This window comes from Tachypleus tridentatus, chromosome 9 (assembly GCF_004210375.1).
Source record: "Tachypleus tridentatus isolate NWPU-2018 chromosome 9, ASM421037v1, whole genome shotgun sequence".
Classification (NCBI taxonomy): domain Eukaryota; kingdom Metazoa; phylum Arthropoda; class Merostomata; order Xiphosura; family Limulidae; genus Tachypleus; species Tachypleus tridentatus.
The window spans coordinates 116,094,953-116,116,332 of record NC_134833.1 but is presented as its reverse complement, the minus strand read 5'-3'; the positions used below and the strand labels follow the sequence as shown (position 1 = coordinate 116,116,332).

The following is a 21,380-nucleotide window of genomic DNA, read 5'->3' as shown; positions in this document are numbered from 1 at the left end:
ATACACGCTTGACAGTGCAAGTTACGTGCATTTCTAAATGCATATTTCACTGCAACTTCTATATTCAAATGTAAATACATCAAAATTATGTACATTAATGCAAGTTAATTGTAAGACGGTATTTTCCTTTTATTTTACACGCACTCACTTAGGTCGTTTGACCAATCTCAACCGAACTTTCACATAATTTGAAAGAAGAGGCACTTATTGTTGTTGACTGATATTTGAGATAAGTTAACGTTACCTATGTCTAGATGGTACTACGTCCTGACAAAGAAGAAAAATTTTTTTCAACGCAATACATACATAGGGGGGGAGGAGATCGTACGAATATATTGCATATCTAACACCTGGCTATATTTTCTACGGAAAAATACAAATAAAAAGACCACTAATGTAAGATCCATTCTGTTTTAGAATCTACTCCAACATCCACAATAAGGCTGATACAAATAAGTTTCTTGAATTGTACATATTTTGACCCTATTCTTTCGATATCGGCCCGCAAGAACAATGTGGAAGGATTTTAAGTGGATCTTGAAAGCGAGTATCGGAACGCGCACCTCCTGCCACTACTGATGGCACTATTTCTACAAAGTCACTCTGAGTATCTTAAAAGTGTAACCATGTTTTTTAGTATTTACATGAATAATTCTGAAAGCTTATACAAAACACTCGAGGTAATAACGAATATTGTAATAGAATATTATAAATAGTGTATTAAATAAATGTTTCAAAAAGTATTTTATCATTAAGTGCACAGTTAACCATTAATTTACGTTATTAATATTTTTCACTAGTTTTCTACTATACAACAAATCGGAGTTAAATGTCGCAAAATAAACTGATATTTATGATTAAACTGTTTCACCGTAAACTTGAACCTTTACCTTAAGTTCACTATTGCCGATTTTTCTCTCTGGTGTTTTTGTGCGAGTAAATAACATTTTCGGATATTTTCTACAAGTAGCAGCCCAGGAAGTCTCTTGTTAATTATAGCATTGGTGTTTTTGTTATCGTGTTAGTGTACAAACTAAGCTATATTTTACTGTTTTTGTATGTTGTTAGTTTGCACGTTGACTCAAGTGTTTGTAAAATATTTTATCAAAAAGATCTCGAACGAAATTCAAAGACTGAATTATCTTATTGATGCTGGTTTCAATAAAATTGTTGTAGAACTTTAAAAGAAAATTGCGTTATCTGTTTATATTTATATAAACCTGTAACATTAATTGAAATAACACTTAATAGATTAATTCAATTTAGCTGATCCGCGTAAATACAATAGTTTAACTCTTTTCATTTATTTCGTGGAAATAATATTTTATTAACACGTAATTTCTAAATATGTAATATAACGATGGTTTAAGAAAACTACGCTAGAGGGAAAATAAATTTTGGTGGTATCGCGCAGCTGTGAACACCGAGGTTAAATGACAATTGTAACCACCTGAAACAGTTTGGTTGGAAGCACTTCGAAAACATCTTTTAAATGTCATGGAATCATCCTCTAATAGCGAAAGTTCAACTTTGACGTGCAAAACTGTCACGCATGAATTGAAAAATGGTAAGGAACCTAAAAGACTTAATCTTACACTTTTTCATGTGTATGTGTATATCACTATATCATGGTATATGAGCCATCAAAATGAGTCATCATTTGTGACCCTGTAACTAACAGGGTGTTGTGGATTGAAGCTGAGCCTTAACACAACGATATAGATGTTACTAAATGCGACTCGGATACGAAACAGACTAAGTTAGACCTTGCAAAATAAGCTAGTTTGGTCACCCAAATGTGTAAATGTGTCCTATTTTAGGGCGGTGATATTTTAAATGTTGTTATATATGCCTACGCTATAATATTCTCAAGTAATGTTTATAAGTTTTAAAAATTAATTAGGAACATCTCGCAAAAAGTTCAAAGATTGGAAAAGAACATGTTGATGTTGCTTTACGTTAAGAGTATCATAGAAGTTTAAATAAAATTTCTTTATCTGTAAAAAGTATGATCACATTCAAATTAGCTTATGGTAAGTTGTATAGGTTTCAAAGAAAGTATTAAGTGAAATATATTTGCATTTTAACTGTCCAGATTTAGACATCTTCCACATGTGCATATGCTCATTTAGAAAAAGTTAGTCATGTTGCAATACTTCTTTACAACATATTCTTAGCTTCAAGTTTGATAAGACTTTTATAATGGGGTTTGAATTTAACAGGTATTTGATTATGTGAAGAAGATTGAAAGGTTGTATTAAAAAGAGGTAAAATTATTGCAAAGTAAATGATCACAAACACACTCTTAGTAATAAGTTATTTTTCTATCAAAAACGGTGCAAGTAGCCTTATTGCCTTCAGCCATAAAGCACCAAAACAACCAACCAATCTATCACAAATGTGTAGCATTATATTTGCTTGTACAGTCTAAATCATAGCATTAAATGTAGTTATTGAAACCTAACTACAAAAGGCCAAATAAATTAGAACAAAAGATTTTCAAACTTCCAGATTACTAGGATTGGATTTTAATTGATGGTTCATTGTAATGGGATAATAATACAATTAAAAACTGTTATTATGTATTTTTTCCTTATATAAATGTAGTTGTAAAAGTTAAACTATTGGTATTATTCTGCATTTGAGTTAAAATATATTTAAGTCTAGAAATATTGATTTTAAAATACTTGTGGGAAAACTTGTGAATTTTTTAATCTGTCACTATCTTATTACAATAAGTCATATATATATTTATGTGTAAAATACATGTTTAATACTTCCATATCAGAAATAGAATAAACTTTGAAAGAAAACCTTTCTTCATGATCATATAAAATTTTGAACTTCTGGAGGAAGATGTTTGTGCCAATAGCTGTGAAAGAGTTGAAGCACTTGTTTAGTGAGATGGATACCAAATGTTACTTGGAACTGGCATCTTTATGATTTGTTTAAAACTAGCTTTTAGTCTTTCAAAACTGAGTCTATTACTACCACCAGCCAAGTGTACGTTGACCTCGCATTTCATATTTAAATGAAATAAGTAAATCTTGTGAAATCAAATTTGACCAATAAAAAGGCAGAAAAGTGCAGTAGAGGCAGTAAAGTGTAAGTTCCTTTGTGAGTCAATCAAAATTAAGATCACTTGTGAAATGAATGTGTGGTAATTCATAGAATAATTATTGGTAAAACTCAGATTCACAGCTTTGATATGTGAAAAAGCCAGTGCATGTGGGTAACACCATATTCCAAAGATGGATTTTACGTTGAGATGCTTAGCAACAAAAACGATAAATTTCTATATTTGTTAGTCTATGTACTGAAAGTATAAAATAAAATCTGTAGACAGCAAAACTGGAAAAAAAAAATTCATTTCTTCATTTAGTCTCCATTGATTAAAGAGTTTTCTATTTAGTAAAAACATTGGTGATATAACAGAAAATAGCTTAATTCAGATATTATCCAAGTTTAAAATTGAATTGATATTTTTTACTTTTGTAACAAATTTTATACACTTGGCTCTAGGTTAGGTGATTCCACACTCTTTACTTTAGGTTTATTATACCAACACTCAACAATATTTACAAGGTTTTGCAGCACACAGCCTCCTTTCACCCATACACTTAAAATGTAATGTGTAGATATTTATCAAACTATTCTATCTGGATAAATGCATTTTGGTTTTTATGACTCCTTCTGTTTAAGAAAATCAAGCATGATGTGACATGTACTGGGTTTTATACAAATTGGATAATGTGTATGTTTTTGATCCAATAATCAAAGGGTGGATGTCATTAAAGTATAAATTGTTAATTTTAATCATTTATTTTTCATGAATAACATCAAAAGGTAATGTGCTTTAATTCCTTAGGTATAACAACATAGCTTATAATTACCCTCTGTGGAATATGAGGTTGATATTTAAATATAATGTGGATATGGAGCTATTATTTTATTACATGTTTCAGCTGTGCATGCAAAAGAGCACTTTGTTTCCCAAAACTCTGCAACTATGTACTTAATAAAAAGATTTTATAGCACTATTTGATCACCTAATTCATGTCTGGTAGGACTGTGTCAAAGATTAGTATAGCAACAGCTGCATCAGTATTTCATTTTATTTTCTTAATATGAATAACTTTATTTTGATTCTGATTTAAAAAGGTTTTTCATGTTACAAATTTAAAAGGGGGTGTGGCAGCAAAGCAGGCTGTGAAGAATAATTAACCAAAATATGCTCTATTGGTACTGCTATTACAAACATTTGTATCAGCAAATAAAATGACATTTATGATTTTTAATATATTTACCTTAATTTACTGTATCATGACACATACCATACCATAACCATTGTATCAGGATACATTTATTGTAAAGACCCTACTGATACCAAGTACTGGTATCTGGTATTATTCAGGAACAATTATTGTGGAATACTAAGTGTATAGTGCAACTGTACATAGAACCATGGTATCTAGACTTTTCAGAACAAATACATTTCCCTTTAAATGTCACCCAAATATAATCTTAATTAGTAGTATAATGTACTTACACTACTAATTAAGATTAGGACTCTTCTTAAAATAGTGATATGGTATCATAACTTAGTCATGTGTAAACACATTTATATCCTGCACCAGATATGAGAAAGTAAAGTTTAGTTTGAATGAATACCATGCAGTACACCAGCAACATGTATTGATATTTTGACCAGCCATTACATTGTACAACTAACATAAAATATGGTAACATACCTTCATCTCTCTCTGTATCAACTGATGTATTATTGAATTTTTGTTAATTAATATGAAACATTTAAAACTATTTCACAAATAAGTAACTTGAAAATGTAATCTGTTTAGTACATATGTTCTCATATTTCTGGGTGCTATTATGGCAAGGGCACATGGCATATGTGATTTCTTGTATCTGTAAAAGTTGAAAATTGTTGTCCATGTTTGCTCTTTTAGGTCCTTATTGATATCCATTCTGTGAGTGAAACAAACTTGATTTTCTAAATCAGGTGCTGGTAACTCATTTTAATATCTAAATATGCCACACAATTTTCACCTGTACTACTAGAAATTTCAAATCGTAAGAATTAATGTAAAGAAAATGATTGGTTTTCTGTTGCTGCTTACTGTTGAGTTAAAACAAATTATAAATATATTAATTTGTATTTCATAAAAATGTTACATGTATTGTGTAAATTTCTGTTTCTAATTAAATTTTGCACATTTATATGAAAATATAAGCAAATTGTTTTACACTTATTAGTACTGGATTAAAAAGGTTGGTTTTTAGTTTTGTTGTTTTGTTAATAATTCATTAAACTTTTGAAGATTATGGAATCCTGGGAGACAAGTGGCTCTTAAATTTAGTATTTATCATCATTTTTCTGTATTACTGTATAGGTGAATAGCTGCTAAATAACTAGGTACCAGAATAAGTGTAGACAAAAACTGGTTTTTCAGTTGAAAAATAATTTGTATTTTTCCTTAGTAGTAGAAAATGGCTTACTGTCAAGTGATTGGTTCATTAGTTTATTATTTTTTAATACTGTTAAATGCAAATGGATTTCAATAGAAGTTTATTTTAAAGTGCATTTTAGGTAATTTACTCTGGGTTACATTACAGTATAATTAACCAGTGATGAATCTCCTCATATCAGTGAATTTTTTGTGGACTTGAAGTTGTAGTTTATTCTATTGCTAGAGAGTGTTTTAGGAGTAATTAATCTTTGACACAACTTAGATTCTACAGGAAAAATAATTATTGTAATCTAAAAACATTCTAAACTATACAGTTATTTTACATACTTGCATTAAACCCAAAATGAAATATTGAAGAAGAAAAATTGATTTCTAACAAACAAAGTTATTTCATTAATTTACCTTACAGATTCTACTGCATGTTTGTAAAATCTAGATAAAACTTAAGTTGTTATGCATTATTAATCTTAACTTCACAAAATGTTTGAGTTTGTTTTTTGCTGTGTGATAGTTAATTTTGAAAGTACAAAGTAATTATTATAAAATGCAGTATTTAGTTCAACTGAGTAATGACATAGATGCAAATAACCTGTTGATAAAAAATGAAAATGATAGATTAATGTTATTCTGCTATTATATTTTGATAATGTATGTGAATCATTCCATGTTTGAATGTGTGAAAGTTTCAAGTTGAAAGACGTTTGTAAGAAATTAAACATTGTAAACCTGATACAGAGACTTGCTTCATTACAGTAAAATGTATATTATTATGTATTAAAATTCGTTAATTTACTACATGTATTTCCTGTTTTAATGTATATTCTCTGCTATGTATAAATTCATTATTAGCTGTTTTGTTACTGATAATGAAAAACAAAAACTCTTGAGTTTGTTAGAATATGTTTATAATGAACATGTAGGGTAGTTATGAAGCCATCTGAGGAAAGTGGATTTTACGTTACACTGATTTCTGCAGAGATGGACGATGTGAAACCATCTTAAAAACTTTGAATGGGCTGCAGTTGTGAAGTCAACTTATATCAACTGTGAAAGAACCTTGTACAGAATTTGTTAAAAATGATTGGACATTTTTTATTTTCTAGAAGATGTCACGTATGTGCACTATTGCTGTCCAAAATGCTCCTACTCTTTAGGGTTCCCACTAGAAGTTTCAATTTCCCATAAGAATAGATTACCAAGAGCAATTACACTGGTCAACAAAGTTTTTGTTGCATTTATATCAAAAACTTGGTATTACATAATTTCTTGCCCTGATTTCAGATCTGAAGTTAGTTTTTTCCTCAGTGCTCTACTTTTTTTGCAATCAAGGTATTTGAAAATCTCAAAATTTCGTCATCATCACATTGACGTCGTAGTCTATCATGAAAAATATGTGATAAAATATGTTATAAAACTCTTTAATATAGCTGGGTAATAAAAAAAAAGAAAATACAAGATAGTATAAATGTATTCAAGTTATTTATATAAATTCAATTTTATATCAAGTTATAATTCAATTTATTTATATAAAACTGATTAGTAGATAAGACATTTGCTACTATGAGGAGGCAAAGCTCAATTGCAGTCTACTCAGGCATGAATTTCCGCTTGTAGCTCTTGCGTATGTGGACTGTCTCAGGGCATTCTCGTTTAATGCTCCAGCAGTAATCTGCCATCATATGTTTGTCCCATCTCCCTTGGTAACGCTCTTCCATGGTTACCAAGGGTCCTGATGGAACCGCTCGCCTTGCTCGTCACTTACAGCTCCTGGGTTCTCAGGGAATCTATCAAGATGACTGTACAGATAATGGAGTTTGACACTCATGTTACATCCAAGATCGTGAAAAGCTGACAACATATTCGCTACAAGGGTTTCATAGTTGTCAGCTTTTTTATTACCGAGAGAGTTTGCCATCACTGCCACAAATGAAAGCCATGCAGTCCTTTCCTTGTCGTTCATCTTTCTGGCAAATTCTTGATCACGCACAAGTGCACGAATCTGTGGTCCATCAAAAACACCTGCCTTGATCTTCTCGAAGGACAAACCAGGGAGCACAGAAAATATGTGTTGGAAGCATTCACCGTCAGTATTCAACGCCTTCATAAACTGTTTCATCAAGCCCAGCTTGATATGGAGAGGAGGAAATATGATATTTTCTCGACTGACAATTGGATCGTTGACAATATTTGGCATACCTGCCTTCAGAGTCTCACGTATGGGCCACTCCTTCTGGTTCCAGTGCTTTTCTCGAGCTCGGCTGTCCCACATGCAAAGATGGCAGGGGTACTTTGTAAATCCTCTTTGTTGACCTAGGAGGAAATTAACCATTTTGAGGTCCACACAAGTTGTCCAGTTGTGCTCGTGGTATTTTAGTAGGTCAATTACAGTCTTAATGTCATTATATTCCTCTCGTAAATACACAGAGTGTCCAATTGGAACAGCTGCATAGACATTGTCATTATGAAGTAGAACGCACTTCAAACTTTGCTTAGAACAATCTAGAAATAATCGCCAGTCATTTGGATGGTATTCTGGCATCCCTAATTCCTGGAGAAGACCTGAGATATTATGACAATAAACAAACATATTCTCCTCTGTAAAAAATGGCACAAAAGCTGCTCCCGATTTCGGAAGTATGACATTTTAGTTGTATGGCTCAGCTGATTCTTTTCTTGCATCCTGGAAGCTAACACTTTAGCTGCATTTTTGGAGAGACCCAAATCATGCACAAGGTCATTCAACTCTGGCTGGCTAAACTGTTGAGGAGTTAATGACTGTGGGGTCTCATAAGAAGGATCGCCAGATTCTGAAAGTATTTCTTGAGTTTCATCAGCAGTCTCTTGCTCTTGGTCACTACCCACATCTTCAGGTGGAAGAAATCCTTTAAAAACTGGGATTGGGAGCTCATCAGAGTGCAGAGTAGGTCGGATTGCTGAGGGGATACTAGGATATGAGATTTTGTGTCTGTTTTTCTTGCCAATGCCCTTTGTATTGACCAGACAAAAATAGCAGTCAGTTGTGTGGTCCATCGGTTCTCGCCAGGTCATGGGAATTCCGAAAGGTAAGCCCTTACGTTTCCCTTTTGTCCAGTCACGCAGCATTTCCTCGCAGTTATGACACACAATATGTGGGGCCCATTTCTTGTCTTGGTTACCAAGAGCAAGTCTAAAGTACGCTTTATAAGCACGCCTCACAAACGATGTTATATTACGCCTTTGACGAATAAGCGTGAAGCATCCACAAATATAACAGAAAGCGTCCGGCTTATTCTCACATTGACGTCTCCTTGTAGCCATGATCAGATCTGAAACAAAATCAAAACAATTTTAATATCTCTGTTGATAACATAAACGTGTAAGTAATTAACACGTTTCCTGCGATGGGACCCACCGGTGTCCCACTATTGTCTTACCTTTAACTAAGTTGCAGGCTAGAGACAAGTGTAACGACAACCTCACGTTATCATAGCTCATGCAGCACTGAAGCTGTTAGATGTACAAGAGCATCGCAGCAGTTGCCGGTTTGCCAATATAGGCATCGCAGGAAACGTGTTAATTTGACCACAAACGGCTAGAATGAAAAACTTAAAATTGCATTAAAACTAGAGCATGTAGAGCTGAACCGTTTTCATATTTGAATTTAGCAGGTCACAAAGGGTAAGAATGAGTAAAAAAATCTTATGCAACTGAGATTTCGAAAAAATTTGTTGACCTGTGAATTATCTAGGCTTCCGCATGATCAACCTTCAGAACGTGCTTCGCTCTTCATAAACATAAATGTTAATACTCACTATACTCTGCGCTTTGTCACCTTATGGTTTTATGTTTAAATGACACATTTAACCCTTTGATTGCAGCCTTTTTACACGCATGCGGACATTGTTGTGAAATACTCACTACAGTCAGCACATTCACGTTTAACGGTCAGAGGCAGAACACACGGTGAATCAGCAGTCACTGGGTTAAAGTAGTATTTATTAGATATGAAATGTTTTACATAAAGAGCAAAACTTTATACGAAGTTATCAGGAATGGTTTGTATTGTTCACATGATCTAGCCACATTTCCCAAACCTGTTTCAAAATTATTATTTGAATGCTGTTTAACATTACAGTACCTTACTTGTGCTAATACAACAATTTGTCAGTTTTTAACGAGATTAGTAATACTACGCGAAATGTAGGATACCTTTTCCGTTATTCATCCACGTAATAAGGGTTAGTCACTGTGTATGCGTGTGTCACGAATTTCTCTTAAACCGCCCCTGCTTTTAAATGGCACCAAGCGAATAGCCTGTGCCTCAAGTTTTGCGCAAAAGTAAAACTTTCATGATGTTACGAAAACATGTTGATTCAAGAAATCTTGATAGAAACGAAATATAAGCTCTATATAACACAAAAATAAAACTTTTCACCAAATCCGTTAAGGAACTCGGCTATTTCTTGAAAATATTTTTACGGGGATTCCCCAAAGGCAGACCTCAAATTTGACATTGTTTTACATTAAAACACGAAAATAAGTTGGTCTACTAATTACCCTTCGTAACTTGGTTAATTAAATTGAATTTGCATTATAGCGGTAGTGTTTATCAAACTGAAAAAGTGTAACGCGGTAATCCAAGCTTGTAATGGACATTATAGCGGCCCTGTAAATATAGGCCACAAACACACGGGTTCTCAGGTAATACATATTACTTATGGTATTGAGCTTCACACATGTTTTGTGTCAAAAAGTATTAATTTTTTTCACGAAGTAAAACATTAAGTAAAAGTGTGCATTTTCCATTTGTGTTTTTCAACATTCATTTTTAAACCCTCGAGGTTGTTTATGAATGTATTAATGAATGTACAGTTCTCTCTCAGGAAGCTCAACATTTCCATCAAAGGGAAAGTGTAAATAATTTAGTTCAAGGTCGTCTTCGTGTTCTGAATGGTTACCATTTCTAATGGCTCGTTCTTCTTGCCTTGAAACACTAAAAAATAAAACATCTTAGCAAGACCTATAGAAAAACGGACTTTGAGCAATTTCAAGATCTTGTATTAGTTACTACCGACCCTTTATAAAGGGAAGTCAACCTTGCAGGTAATATTCGCAATAGCACACATGAAAGTTTGTCAGTTGTGTCACCTGACATCGTGATATCACGTGCAGTTTCGGGCCTCGTACTGTTGCACAGCTGACCTTGTAAAGAGATAGCGTGTTGTCACGTTCAAAAGCATCATATAGTACTTATGAATAGAATAAAAACAACATAAACTACAGGTTTTGATTATATATACATGTAACATAGTCGTTTTTGTGCTCCAGAAATGGTGGCTTCAGTTCAAAATGGTAGCAGTAAACCGTGTATGATGTTATTGTCGTTCATTTACTTCGTGACCCTCGAATGTTGCGTGTTCGACCACTTTTCGTCGTTACGAATTTTGAATTTGTAAACTGCACTGATATCTGATATTCATCAACATTTTTTTTTTGTATTTAGTTGAAAATGTAGCATTTTTTATCCTAGAAAGCCAGTACTATTTTCTGGGGTGGGGCTGAAAGTTAACTTCATCGGATTGTGGGTCGTGTCCCGTTTCTGAAAACACGAACACTTCAGGGCGGTTCCAAATCACACTTTGGTCAGAGAAAAGTAGTTCACTTATCAATAGCTGCTGTTGGCTAGCTATCTTCATTTGAGTGAATCTAGTCTAACGATTGAACAGTAGGGACAGAGATATGTCTCTGGGATATTGTGCAAAAGTTCGGAAGTAGTAGCAACTCTTAGTTGTTTTTGTGTTTTTACTTCGTTCTGTGCTGGCATATTATTTTTAGTAACAGTTTTGTGTCTTTATTAACATCCCCATCCACCAAACATGCTCGCCCTTTCAGTCGTGAAAGCGTTATTTTGTGACTATCAATCCCATTATTCGTTGGTAAAAGAGTAGTCCAAATGTTGTCATTGAATGGTAATGACTAGCTGCCTTCCCTCTACCATTGCCCCCCAGAGGCACAACGGTCTTTCTGCGGTTTTACAACGCTAGAATCCGGTTTTCGATACTCGTGGTGGGCAGAACACAGATAACCCATTGTATAGGTTTGCGCGAAATTCAAAATCAACACTTGCCACGTGAGCCAACCTGGCATCTTGATGAGGATAAAAAAAAAAAGTCATTCCAGAAAGGTTTGGGTAGTCTTGATTAGATAAAAGATGACGGTTTGGCATTATTTTCAAAGCCTAAGACTCTTAACCAACATGTTAACATATAAATGTGAAGTAAAACAATGTAGTAATGAAACATGTTTTTAATGTTATGGATGTGAATGTGATGGTTTAAGTATAGCATCGCGGGTTCGAATCCCCGTCGCACGAAACACTCGCCCTTTCAACCGTGGGGACTTTATAAAGTGACGGTTAATCCCACTATTCGTTATTAAAAGAGTAGCCCAAGAGTTGGCGGTGGGTGATGATGACTAGCTGCCTTCCGTCTAGTTTTACACTGCTAAATTAGAGACGACTAGCGCAGATAGCCATCGTGTAGCTTTGCGCGAAATTCAAAAACAAACAAGCAAAATTATAGTGATTAAGCTAAACCGTGGGTCCAGGCCAGATGAAGGAGGAACTTATTCGAACATATTTCAATCGATTTGACATACTAACTTACTCGGAGATTCGTCAATTGACTTTCGCTATGACAACGAAACATAAGAAAATGGGCACAATAGTGTCGTTATCTTCCCAAAGGAGTGTTGGTAACATGTATGAGAATTAATTAGATTCTATATTTTGTGAAACTAACGGCACAGTAAAGCCCAAAGATGCAGTATTGAAGCAGATACATGATCTATTACAAGATGATGTTCATATCGATTCTCATATTTAAATTGCCATTTTTACAATGAATAGTAAATATAAGATGTATGGTATAATGACCAGTATAGCACCATCATAGCATACTCCAAATGGTTCTTGATGACGAGAAACCTACTTGAAATAAAAATGCATCTCAGAACGGCTGTTATGGGTATTAACAGCCGTTCTGAGATACATTTAGACTCCAAATAGATTTCAGTATATCGTATTTTCATTAATATGTAGTTTGATTTCGTATCACAAGTTGTGCCAAACTTCATTTATCCAAATCTATAAAAATCATTCTTAATCTCCCCTCCTTTCACCCTGTTGAGCATCCTGGGCTTAGTACGAAAAGATGTTGAGCTGGTTCATGCGACAGTTGTAAAAAAATATTATGAATAATGTTATAGCTGCTTTATTCTTTTTCTTTACTAGCTCGGGCAGTTAGTTAAACTATTTAAATTTGTTGTTGGCATCGTGTTTTATTAATATCGTGACCATAGGGTTAAAGTTTATTTTACATTTGATTATATTACCGAATGTTCAGTTGAGTATTTAGTTTGGATTTGTGTTCCAGTGGCCCGTATCTGTCGTATGGTTAACTAATGAATATTACAGCTAAGGCTTCATTCGTGCAGGCTCCCCAATGTCTCAGTCTGCGGACTTACAACGCTAAAAACCGAGTTTTCGATACCCGTGGTGGGCAAAGCACAGATGCCCATTGTGTAGCTTTGTGCTTAATTCAAAACAACATCGTTCGTGCGGTAGAGGAAGGATTTAGATAAGGTGACACTGTTTGTCTATTTCACTTTATCCAATACAAAATGACTACAAAAATTTCCAACGCCGCCAGAGTTCCCTTAAAAATTTGTTTTTATATAACCAAAATATACATAAACACTGATATGCGTGAACATATTCTATACAAGGCTTTTTGCACATTGTGACTTTATTGTCAATTTTAGTGGAACTACTTGCGTTCCAGGTTTCTTGGTATTCATGTAATACTAGACCTAAACTTGTTTTAACGGAAGCCCAGAGATTTACTAGTCATTAGAATAATGTACAATGCTTGCCGCATACTTCAGTAGAAGGAAATATGTCGTCGTATTCATAGGTATGATTTGCTTGTTTGTTTTTAAAACAACATATGAATCAAGATTTACATGTATTCATACTAAAGTTGTAAAAAAAATGAACACAACTGTTTAGAAGCGAGTAGTTTTTTTCGAGATGACTACTTTCTCTCTGGCGGAGTGGGTACAGGGAGCTAAGGGCAGTGTGGCACTGGGGCGATGGATGATGGAAGGTCCGGATACATGACAACAGATGCATTCTTGCCAGCCCGACGTTTGGAAGGGTTCACCATGCAGATATAGCAATTACTTGAGTGGTCAGGGGTTTCCCCTCTGTACGATCCTGCAAAAGAGCAAAATAAAATTGTTACTATGAAGAATAAATTTATTTCATCCACAACTAATGTGTAAGAGGTTCAAGCAAATTATTTTATATGTGACATTTTTTAATTTCCAATAGTATAGAAAAATAAATTAATTAAAAGATATTTACATTTTAAAAGGTCTAAAATTTGTATAATATAAAATCTTACTATTCAAGCAAGCAAAAATTGTCGTCTTACCTTCTAGATGTTTTTTTTTTTTTTGCAGTGCTCGCAGGTAAAATGAGGTTCCCAGAGTTTATCTTGATCCCTAACAGGCATGCCGAAATATGTCTTGTAGTCTTCACACATTTTAGTAAATGCTGTTAGAGAGTACTTTTTCGCTCTTGTCTTGATAAATTGGCCACATACATAGCAGAATGCGTCTGGAGAATGCTTGCAGCTTCTTGATGCCATCTCTGATAAAATCAGATAAGTCTATGTGTTTACTTAAGCAGCTAGAAATAAAATAAAATGGTGAGCCCCTGTATATATATTACTATGGAAAGTTCTAGAAAATTCTAAAAGGTTCTTGAAATTCTCGTAAACTCTACAACATTCTCTATCAGTTACTGGAATGTTCTGGAAAATGGGTAAATTTGAAAATTTCATTACTTAGGTCACAAGAGCAAAGTTTAAAGAGAAAAATAGGTCTTTTTTCCAATTACTGTAGGCATAAGCAATTGAGAAATAACACTTTCTGCCCAGGAACAAAAACAAATAAAAATTTTGTTACATAATGTTATTATGTTTTGAAACTACTTGTCCTTATTTAAATCTAAATCTGTACTGGGTTAAATGAATTGTTATCCTTGATAGCAAACAATGGCACCCCAATTTCACAACGGAATGTGTGCGGACTTCCAGCTCTAAAAAACAAGTTTCGATACCCATGGTAAACAGAACACAGATAGTCCATTATGTAGCTTTTGCTTAATTACAAATAAACAAAAACATAAATGAACTTTAATTCTATGGGTCATTGTTTGTTTGTTTATGTATAGTTTTGTGTATGTGTGTGTATACATACAGAACATTATTAATTTTTTTAACGTCATAGTGTTTTAAGCCTAACATTAATTGACAACTCGAATTATTTTAATTGGAGATTTTTACCAAGAGGCTTCTACTGCCAACTCTATGATATGATATGATATTTGATGGTGAGTTTAGCACTATTTCGCACTAGCTCCAAATGTTTATCATTTTTTATTTATACTCCACCTTCTCAGAGTGACCTATTAAAAAAAAAACGTGCCACATATCTATTAACGAATATATTCAACATGATATAATTTGAGATTTTAATTTCCACAAAACCCTTTTCGGAATACAGACTTGGTTAGAGAATATCTGATTTTTGTGATTTCAAAACTGAATTTTTGTACATGACTTATTGAACGTGAAAATGTTTTGAGTTAATTTTTAGACATAGCAGTTTAGGTACTTGATACCTGATTAAAAGAACTAGAAAACTAGAAAGTGAGGTAGAATTATTTTCCATCTGTATTCGTGGAAAAGTGAAAATAAGAAGAAAAATAGAATATAAAAGTTAAAATTAATAATATTGCTTTCAACCCGTTGAATTAAATGTGATAGAAATATGAGATATAAAATACATTGAGAAATTCTTAGTTCAGTGATAAAATATTGAGATGTAAATAAATAATTATTAACTTACAGTAAAGATTTTTTTATATACAATAAAATTAATTACTTCTGTAGGTTTCTGGGCAAACAAAATCTTTGAAATGATTCTTGGCTGTATCTCGTATCTACAAATCCGTTTAAAATAAACACAGCTAGACCTAGTCGATAAGTGATATCACCAGTGTAACAACTCGAGTGAAGCCGGATACTTTGGCTAGTTATTACTAAGCGAACTGCAGACATGCGTAATTTGATAAATGTATTATTTCCTTCAGGATTTGCCTTTGGAACTTCGACGACCATTTATTGATTGACGTAAAAATTAAAATTTATTTAGTAGGGCGATACGTGGTTTGTTTCTGTTATGTACACACATACACGCACGCACGTATATATGCATATTGTTTGATGACACACCCAAAGGCACGGAAAAAAACTGAGTTTTAAAGTACATGTTCATCTGACCTTGGCCTGGTACTTCCACAGCGAGTTTGTTGTTGTTCGCTTGTGTGTATTTATTTTTATTTTATTACAAGGCTAGCCGTTTGTGCTTATAAAACACGTGTGTCGGTGTGTATGGATTTGAGACAATGCTAAATGATGTGAGTCGTCTCTCACGAGATAAATGTCTAGAAGTCGTTATAATTAGATAGATAAGTGTGTATTTGTTCGTATGCAGGCATCGAGCCAATGTGTGAAGGGTACGACAATAGCTTTTCACCGTGGGTCATCAACAGTGAGGTCTTATGTTACAAACAGTAGTTTGTGTGTTTTAAAATTTTGCTTGTGCATACAACACTGTCCTTATCACAATAAAAACGTGAATACGCACACTCATAACACAAATGCAATAACATCCTGTAGAACTATGTTAAGTCGGCTGTTTATAGATAGTTGGAAAAACAGGAAAAAGAAACAAAATATTCTAATTATTTCAAGTAAATAAAGTCACCTCGGAAGGAGTCTTATCTTGTATTCTGACTAGTATACAGATATATTAACAGTTCCTAATTTAAATTTCTGTTTATAACCTGTTTCACAACGTAACTGTTGATATTTGTGAAATATTTGAAATGTTAACTCGTTAGAAAATCTTGAGAAGAGGTGGATATATAAAGGCGTTTAAATATTTCATACAAACACTACAGTCCTTAAATCATTTGTAACAGAAAAATACCGAGAATGTGAAAATCTCTTCCAGTCTAACTTCCTATTTATTTTGAATCGGGTTTCATGATAATCGCTAAGTTTTCACTTTTCTGGTTATATTTTATAAAATGCCTCCCCCCGGTACAGCGGTAAGTCTACGTATTTATAACGCTAAAATCAGGAGTTCGATTCCTCTCAATGGACTCAGCAGATAGCCCGATATGGCTTCGCTATAAGAAAACACACACACATACACATTTTATAAACGTTAAGCTTTAAGTTGTCTTTAAAATTTATAAACATTTATACAGTTGAAAGCCGTATATATAACTGATTTATAATTTCTGCCCTGTGAGATTAATACAGAACTATTAGGCCCGACATGGCCAGGTGGTTCAGGCACTCGACTCGTAATCTGAGAGTCGTGGGTTTGAATCCCCGTCACACCGAATATGCTCGCCCTTACAGCCGTGGGGCGTTATAATGTGCGGCCAATCCCACTATTCGTTGGTAAAAAAGTAGCCCAAGAGTTGGCGGCGGGTGGTGATGACTAGCTTTCTTCTCTCTAGTCTTACACTGACAAATTATGCACGGCTATCGCAGATAGCCCTCGTGTAGCTTTGCGCGAAATTCAAAATCACACAAACAGAACTGCTAGCTTCTATATTCCGCCAGAGAGAAGTAGGTAATTATATTGTTCAAAAACACCTGTAAGAGTATAACCATTCTTAGAGTTAAGAAGGCAATGGCAAAAACTGTATAACTACAGATCTTCACTAGAAAGGACGTGATTTTCAAAGCCACATTTCTCGGTAGGGAAATCCACACATTAATATATTTTTTTAATCTCTTGGTTCTGCGAGGTAGCGCTAGTAATACAAACTTCTATCTTGAAAGATCCCTGCAGTTTTTATCAATTCATTAGAACTTATTAGATTTTACAGGAAAATATCACCATAATCATAATCAATTTATAATTAAAAGTATCATTATAAATCGTCTAAACATTAGAAAACCATTTTCCTCATTTTACATTTTCCAAATCTTATACAGTTACCTTCGATGATCGTGAATTTTTAACGATTTCATCATTAATCTTATCTTCTTCTTTTTCAATGGATGTAGCATAAAACTACAGCAAAATCTGTCCTCCTATTGATTTACATTTCCGAAATCCGGGGCTCGATTCTCCGCGGGACACAACAGATAGCCCAATGTGACTTTACTCAAAAATGCAAAACAACGACATCTGGAGTGTGGTTCAGCTTACAACGCTAAACTTTGGGTTTCAATATCCATGTTGGGCACATCATAATTAGCCCATTGTGTACCTTTCTACGTGATAATCAAAAGATCCTTCGGTTTGTTTTTGCGCTATAAACAACTTGGCTGATCTTCAAGATGGGTTGTTTGGAAGCCTGGTAAAACTAGAATTTCCATACATAACATAAAATGTTTTAATACAAACCAGTCTTGGCATAGTTACAACCCGGCACTTTTTGCAGCGAAAAATAATGTTTACATGGAAATTATCCACAGAAAAGAGGGAACTTTTATGTCAGTCACGTGTGTTTGAATAATAGCGAAGTATTTGCCACAGGAAGCTAATATTCAGACAAATCTAAACGTAGATCCAGTCCATCAGAAGTGTATGGTTTAACGTGCATCAAGTAAATAAGTATTCCAAATTTTGTTAAAGTTTAAAAAGACTAACAGTCACAAGCAATAATAATAAAAAAACTGTTTATATGGAATCACGCGAAAGCCGACAAATTCGTTAAGCTATATAAAGTCAAAGCTTAACTTGAATTAAACCACCGTTCTCTTAGGTATTGTTTTTTTTGGAATTAAGCACAAAGCTACACAATGGGCTACTTGTGCTATACCCACTTCGGTTAATGAAACCCGATTTTTAGCACTACAATCCTCAGATTTACCTCTAATCCACTGGGACGTAATCTCCAATGACTAAGAAATGTTAGTCGATCTTTAATGTTTGTTATTAAGCACAAAGCTGCACAAAGGGTTGTCTGTGCTCTGCACACTATGGGTATCAAAAACCGGTTTTTAGTAGTATAGGCCCGCAGACATATCACTGTGCGATGGGTGGGAGGTGAGGGACTTTCTCTACCGATATGAACCCGGCATGGCCACGTGATTATGGCGCTTGACTCGCAATCTGAGGGTCATGGGTTCAAATCCAAGAACAACCAAATATGCTCGCTTTTTCAACGGTGGGGGCGATATAATAGCACGGGTAATTCCACTATTCGAGTAATCCAAGAGTTGGTGGTGGGTAGTGATGAACAACCTGCCTTCCCTCTAATCTTTCACTGCTAAATTATGGACAGCTTGCGCTGATAGTCTTCATGTAGCTTTGCGCGAAATTTAAACTAAACAAAACTTTACTGAAATTTACTTGTTTTTCAAAGCATGTGCATGTATACTACTCACCCTCTGGAATATATGGTAAAATTTATAAACAGAATGTCTTGTTTTAACAAAAAGTAGATATGCATTTTTTAAAATACTACTTTAAAAAATCTGATGAATGTAACTTAAACAATATTTTGATTTTACCTTCCATGTACACCAAATTCTCTTTCTCTTGAGGTCTAATCCAGTGTACGAGCAGAAAAGACACATGTAAAGCTAGCCTAACTTATCATATGGTTCGTCGTATAACCTTGCATCGAAAACACTCGAAGCTTCTTGAAACAAGAACCAGTATATAAAGTAAATTTATTAAAAGTAAACTATCAGTGGAAGTATATGCGTGTGTTTCGTCCCAAAACAATAAAAACAAATACGATTCCTTAACCAAATGACTGTTGTTGTTTTTCATGTATTGTCTTTGTAGTCTTCGCCATGACCTTGTAACTGACATTGACTTTTTTTTTTCTACTTAGACCTGTTTAAGATCATCCGATAAGACAGTACTGGAAATTTATCACTACACAACAAATAGGCGTTGTATCTAAGGTTTTTTTTTAGCACACACTTGATTGAATTGTAAACGAAGTTTCAAAATGATAACAACAATAAAAGTGTAACCAGTACTAGATAATACTTCAGTTTCAAAACGTCTAATATCTCGAATAATATTTTAAGTATTTTGCTTCGAGTGGGTAATTTAACTGTTGGACTTGTTTCCTGTATCTGATCGCCTCTAAGCAAATCTGGAGGTGGCGTAGACAGAGTAGACAACACCTTCTAAAATGTTGTTGTTGACGCCACATGCATTCTACTTTTAATATGCTGCACCTGCTTATGAAATCATTGTTTTTGTAGTCTTAATTGAAAATGTCATAATAATTTGCCGAATGTATATCACTACACTAATAAATATTTGGGAAATATATTAAATGAATTATTATATATGTGCTTAACAAAATTAACAACCACAAACCTCGGTGAGCACCTGTTGAAACGATTGCATATAACTCTGTAGTGCCCTTTGTCTGATAAACTTTCACGTAAGCACGACGACTTTTTATACACTGTTTTAGCTTTTTATTTCTAAAGTTAAATCACGTGCTTGTTAAAAATAATGCAGTGTAGATTACTGCAACAACTGTTGGAATATATTTAGTGATCTTCACTGTTTGAAAAGCAAAGGTCTTATTTGACCTTTGGTTAATTTTTTTATTACACTTGTTTTATTTAATAGCTATACAGAAACTACAGGCAAAATATCTAAGACATTACTTATACATATTTTTCTACGTATGTAACAGTTAGTTGCAAATCGAAAGGATCATGTTCGAGTCGTTGAAGACCCTGCGCTTTCGACTGTGACAATTAATCCGGTGGGTGGTGTTGACTAACTACCTACCTTCCCTCTAGTCTGTCATTTCTAAATTACGGACAGCTATCACAAGTAATCATCAAGTAGCTTTCCGTGAATTTTCAAAAATCACCGTTTGATAAAAGGAATAACACAGTACCTTAATGTTCTTACTATAACAATTAACCAAAATCCATAATGTCTACATTTTATCATTCTCATAGTACGTGTGCTATCACCAGTTTACTTTTTTAATGATTAATGGCTACTCATGTAAAGTAATGTTTACATATTATAACTTACAATATGTATTTTCTACTAACTCTCATGACTTAAAAGTGATATTCAAATCCTAATATTTGGTGTGACAAAAGTTGATGGTGAGTGATATTGACCATTTAAAATGTCCATTGTCTATATTATAACGAGTAACTTTGAATAAACACCTTTAGTGATTGAAAGACACTAATTTTGAAACATGAAACAGTAACAGGTTTGTTAATTTTGGCAAAATATCAGATTTATTTGAACATTTTCACCTTAGAATATTTATTATAAGACGCCTTCTAGATTTTGTTGAACAACAAAATGCTGCTGAGCACAAAATGCTAAAGTTGTTGTTTCAAAACAAAAGTGTTCAACTGGTTCGATAATTTTATTTACAATTTTTCTCTCAAAACTATGCAAAGAGCTATCGAGTCGTCCCTCATTTTGGACTAATAAAACTATAAAAAAAGGCAACTATTCAACATCTACCAATAAATATTGGGCTGGCTATTCTAATCTCATAGTGGGACTTAACTGTCACTCTCACAGTTCACGGTTTTGCAACACTAAAGGAGCCATGAATACACACTAAGAATAACCTACCTTCTTAATAAGCATTTCACCCGAGGAATATCTTTATCATGTTTTGCTGAGTTGGTATGAAAATAGCAACAGGTAGATGTGTCGGGTGGTAACGAGTTGATTGATTGAATGAAGAGATAGAGTATGTTTCTTTCTTTCCATGAGTTAGGAACAACTGTAGTA

General features: G+C 33.9%; 1 protein-coding gene across 1 annotated transcript in view; it reads left to right on the top strand.

Annotated features, from left to right (window-relative positions):
• The first annotated feature begins 1,398 nt into the window (after positions 1-1,398).
• Positions 1,399-21,380, top strand: part of LOC143226136 (ribosomal protein S6 kinase alpha-5-like) — a 77,869-nt gene continuing 57,887 nt past the window's right edge. Inside the window, exon 1 of the mRNA XM_076456699.1 lies at positions 1,399-1,567. Within this exon, the coding sequence (XP_076312814.1) occupies positions 1,498-1,567 (70 nt within the window). The 5' untranslated portion in view covers positions 1,399-1,497. The remainder of the gene's footprint in view (positions 1,568-21,380) is intronic.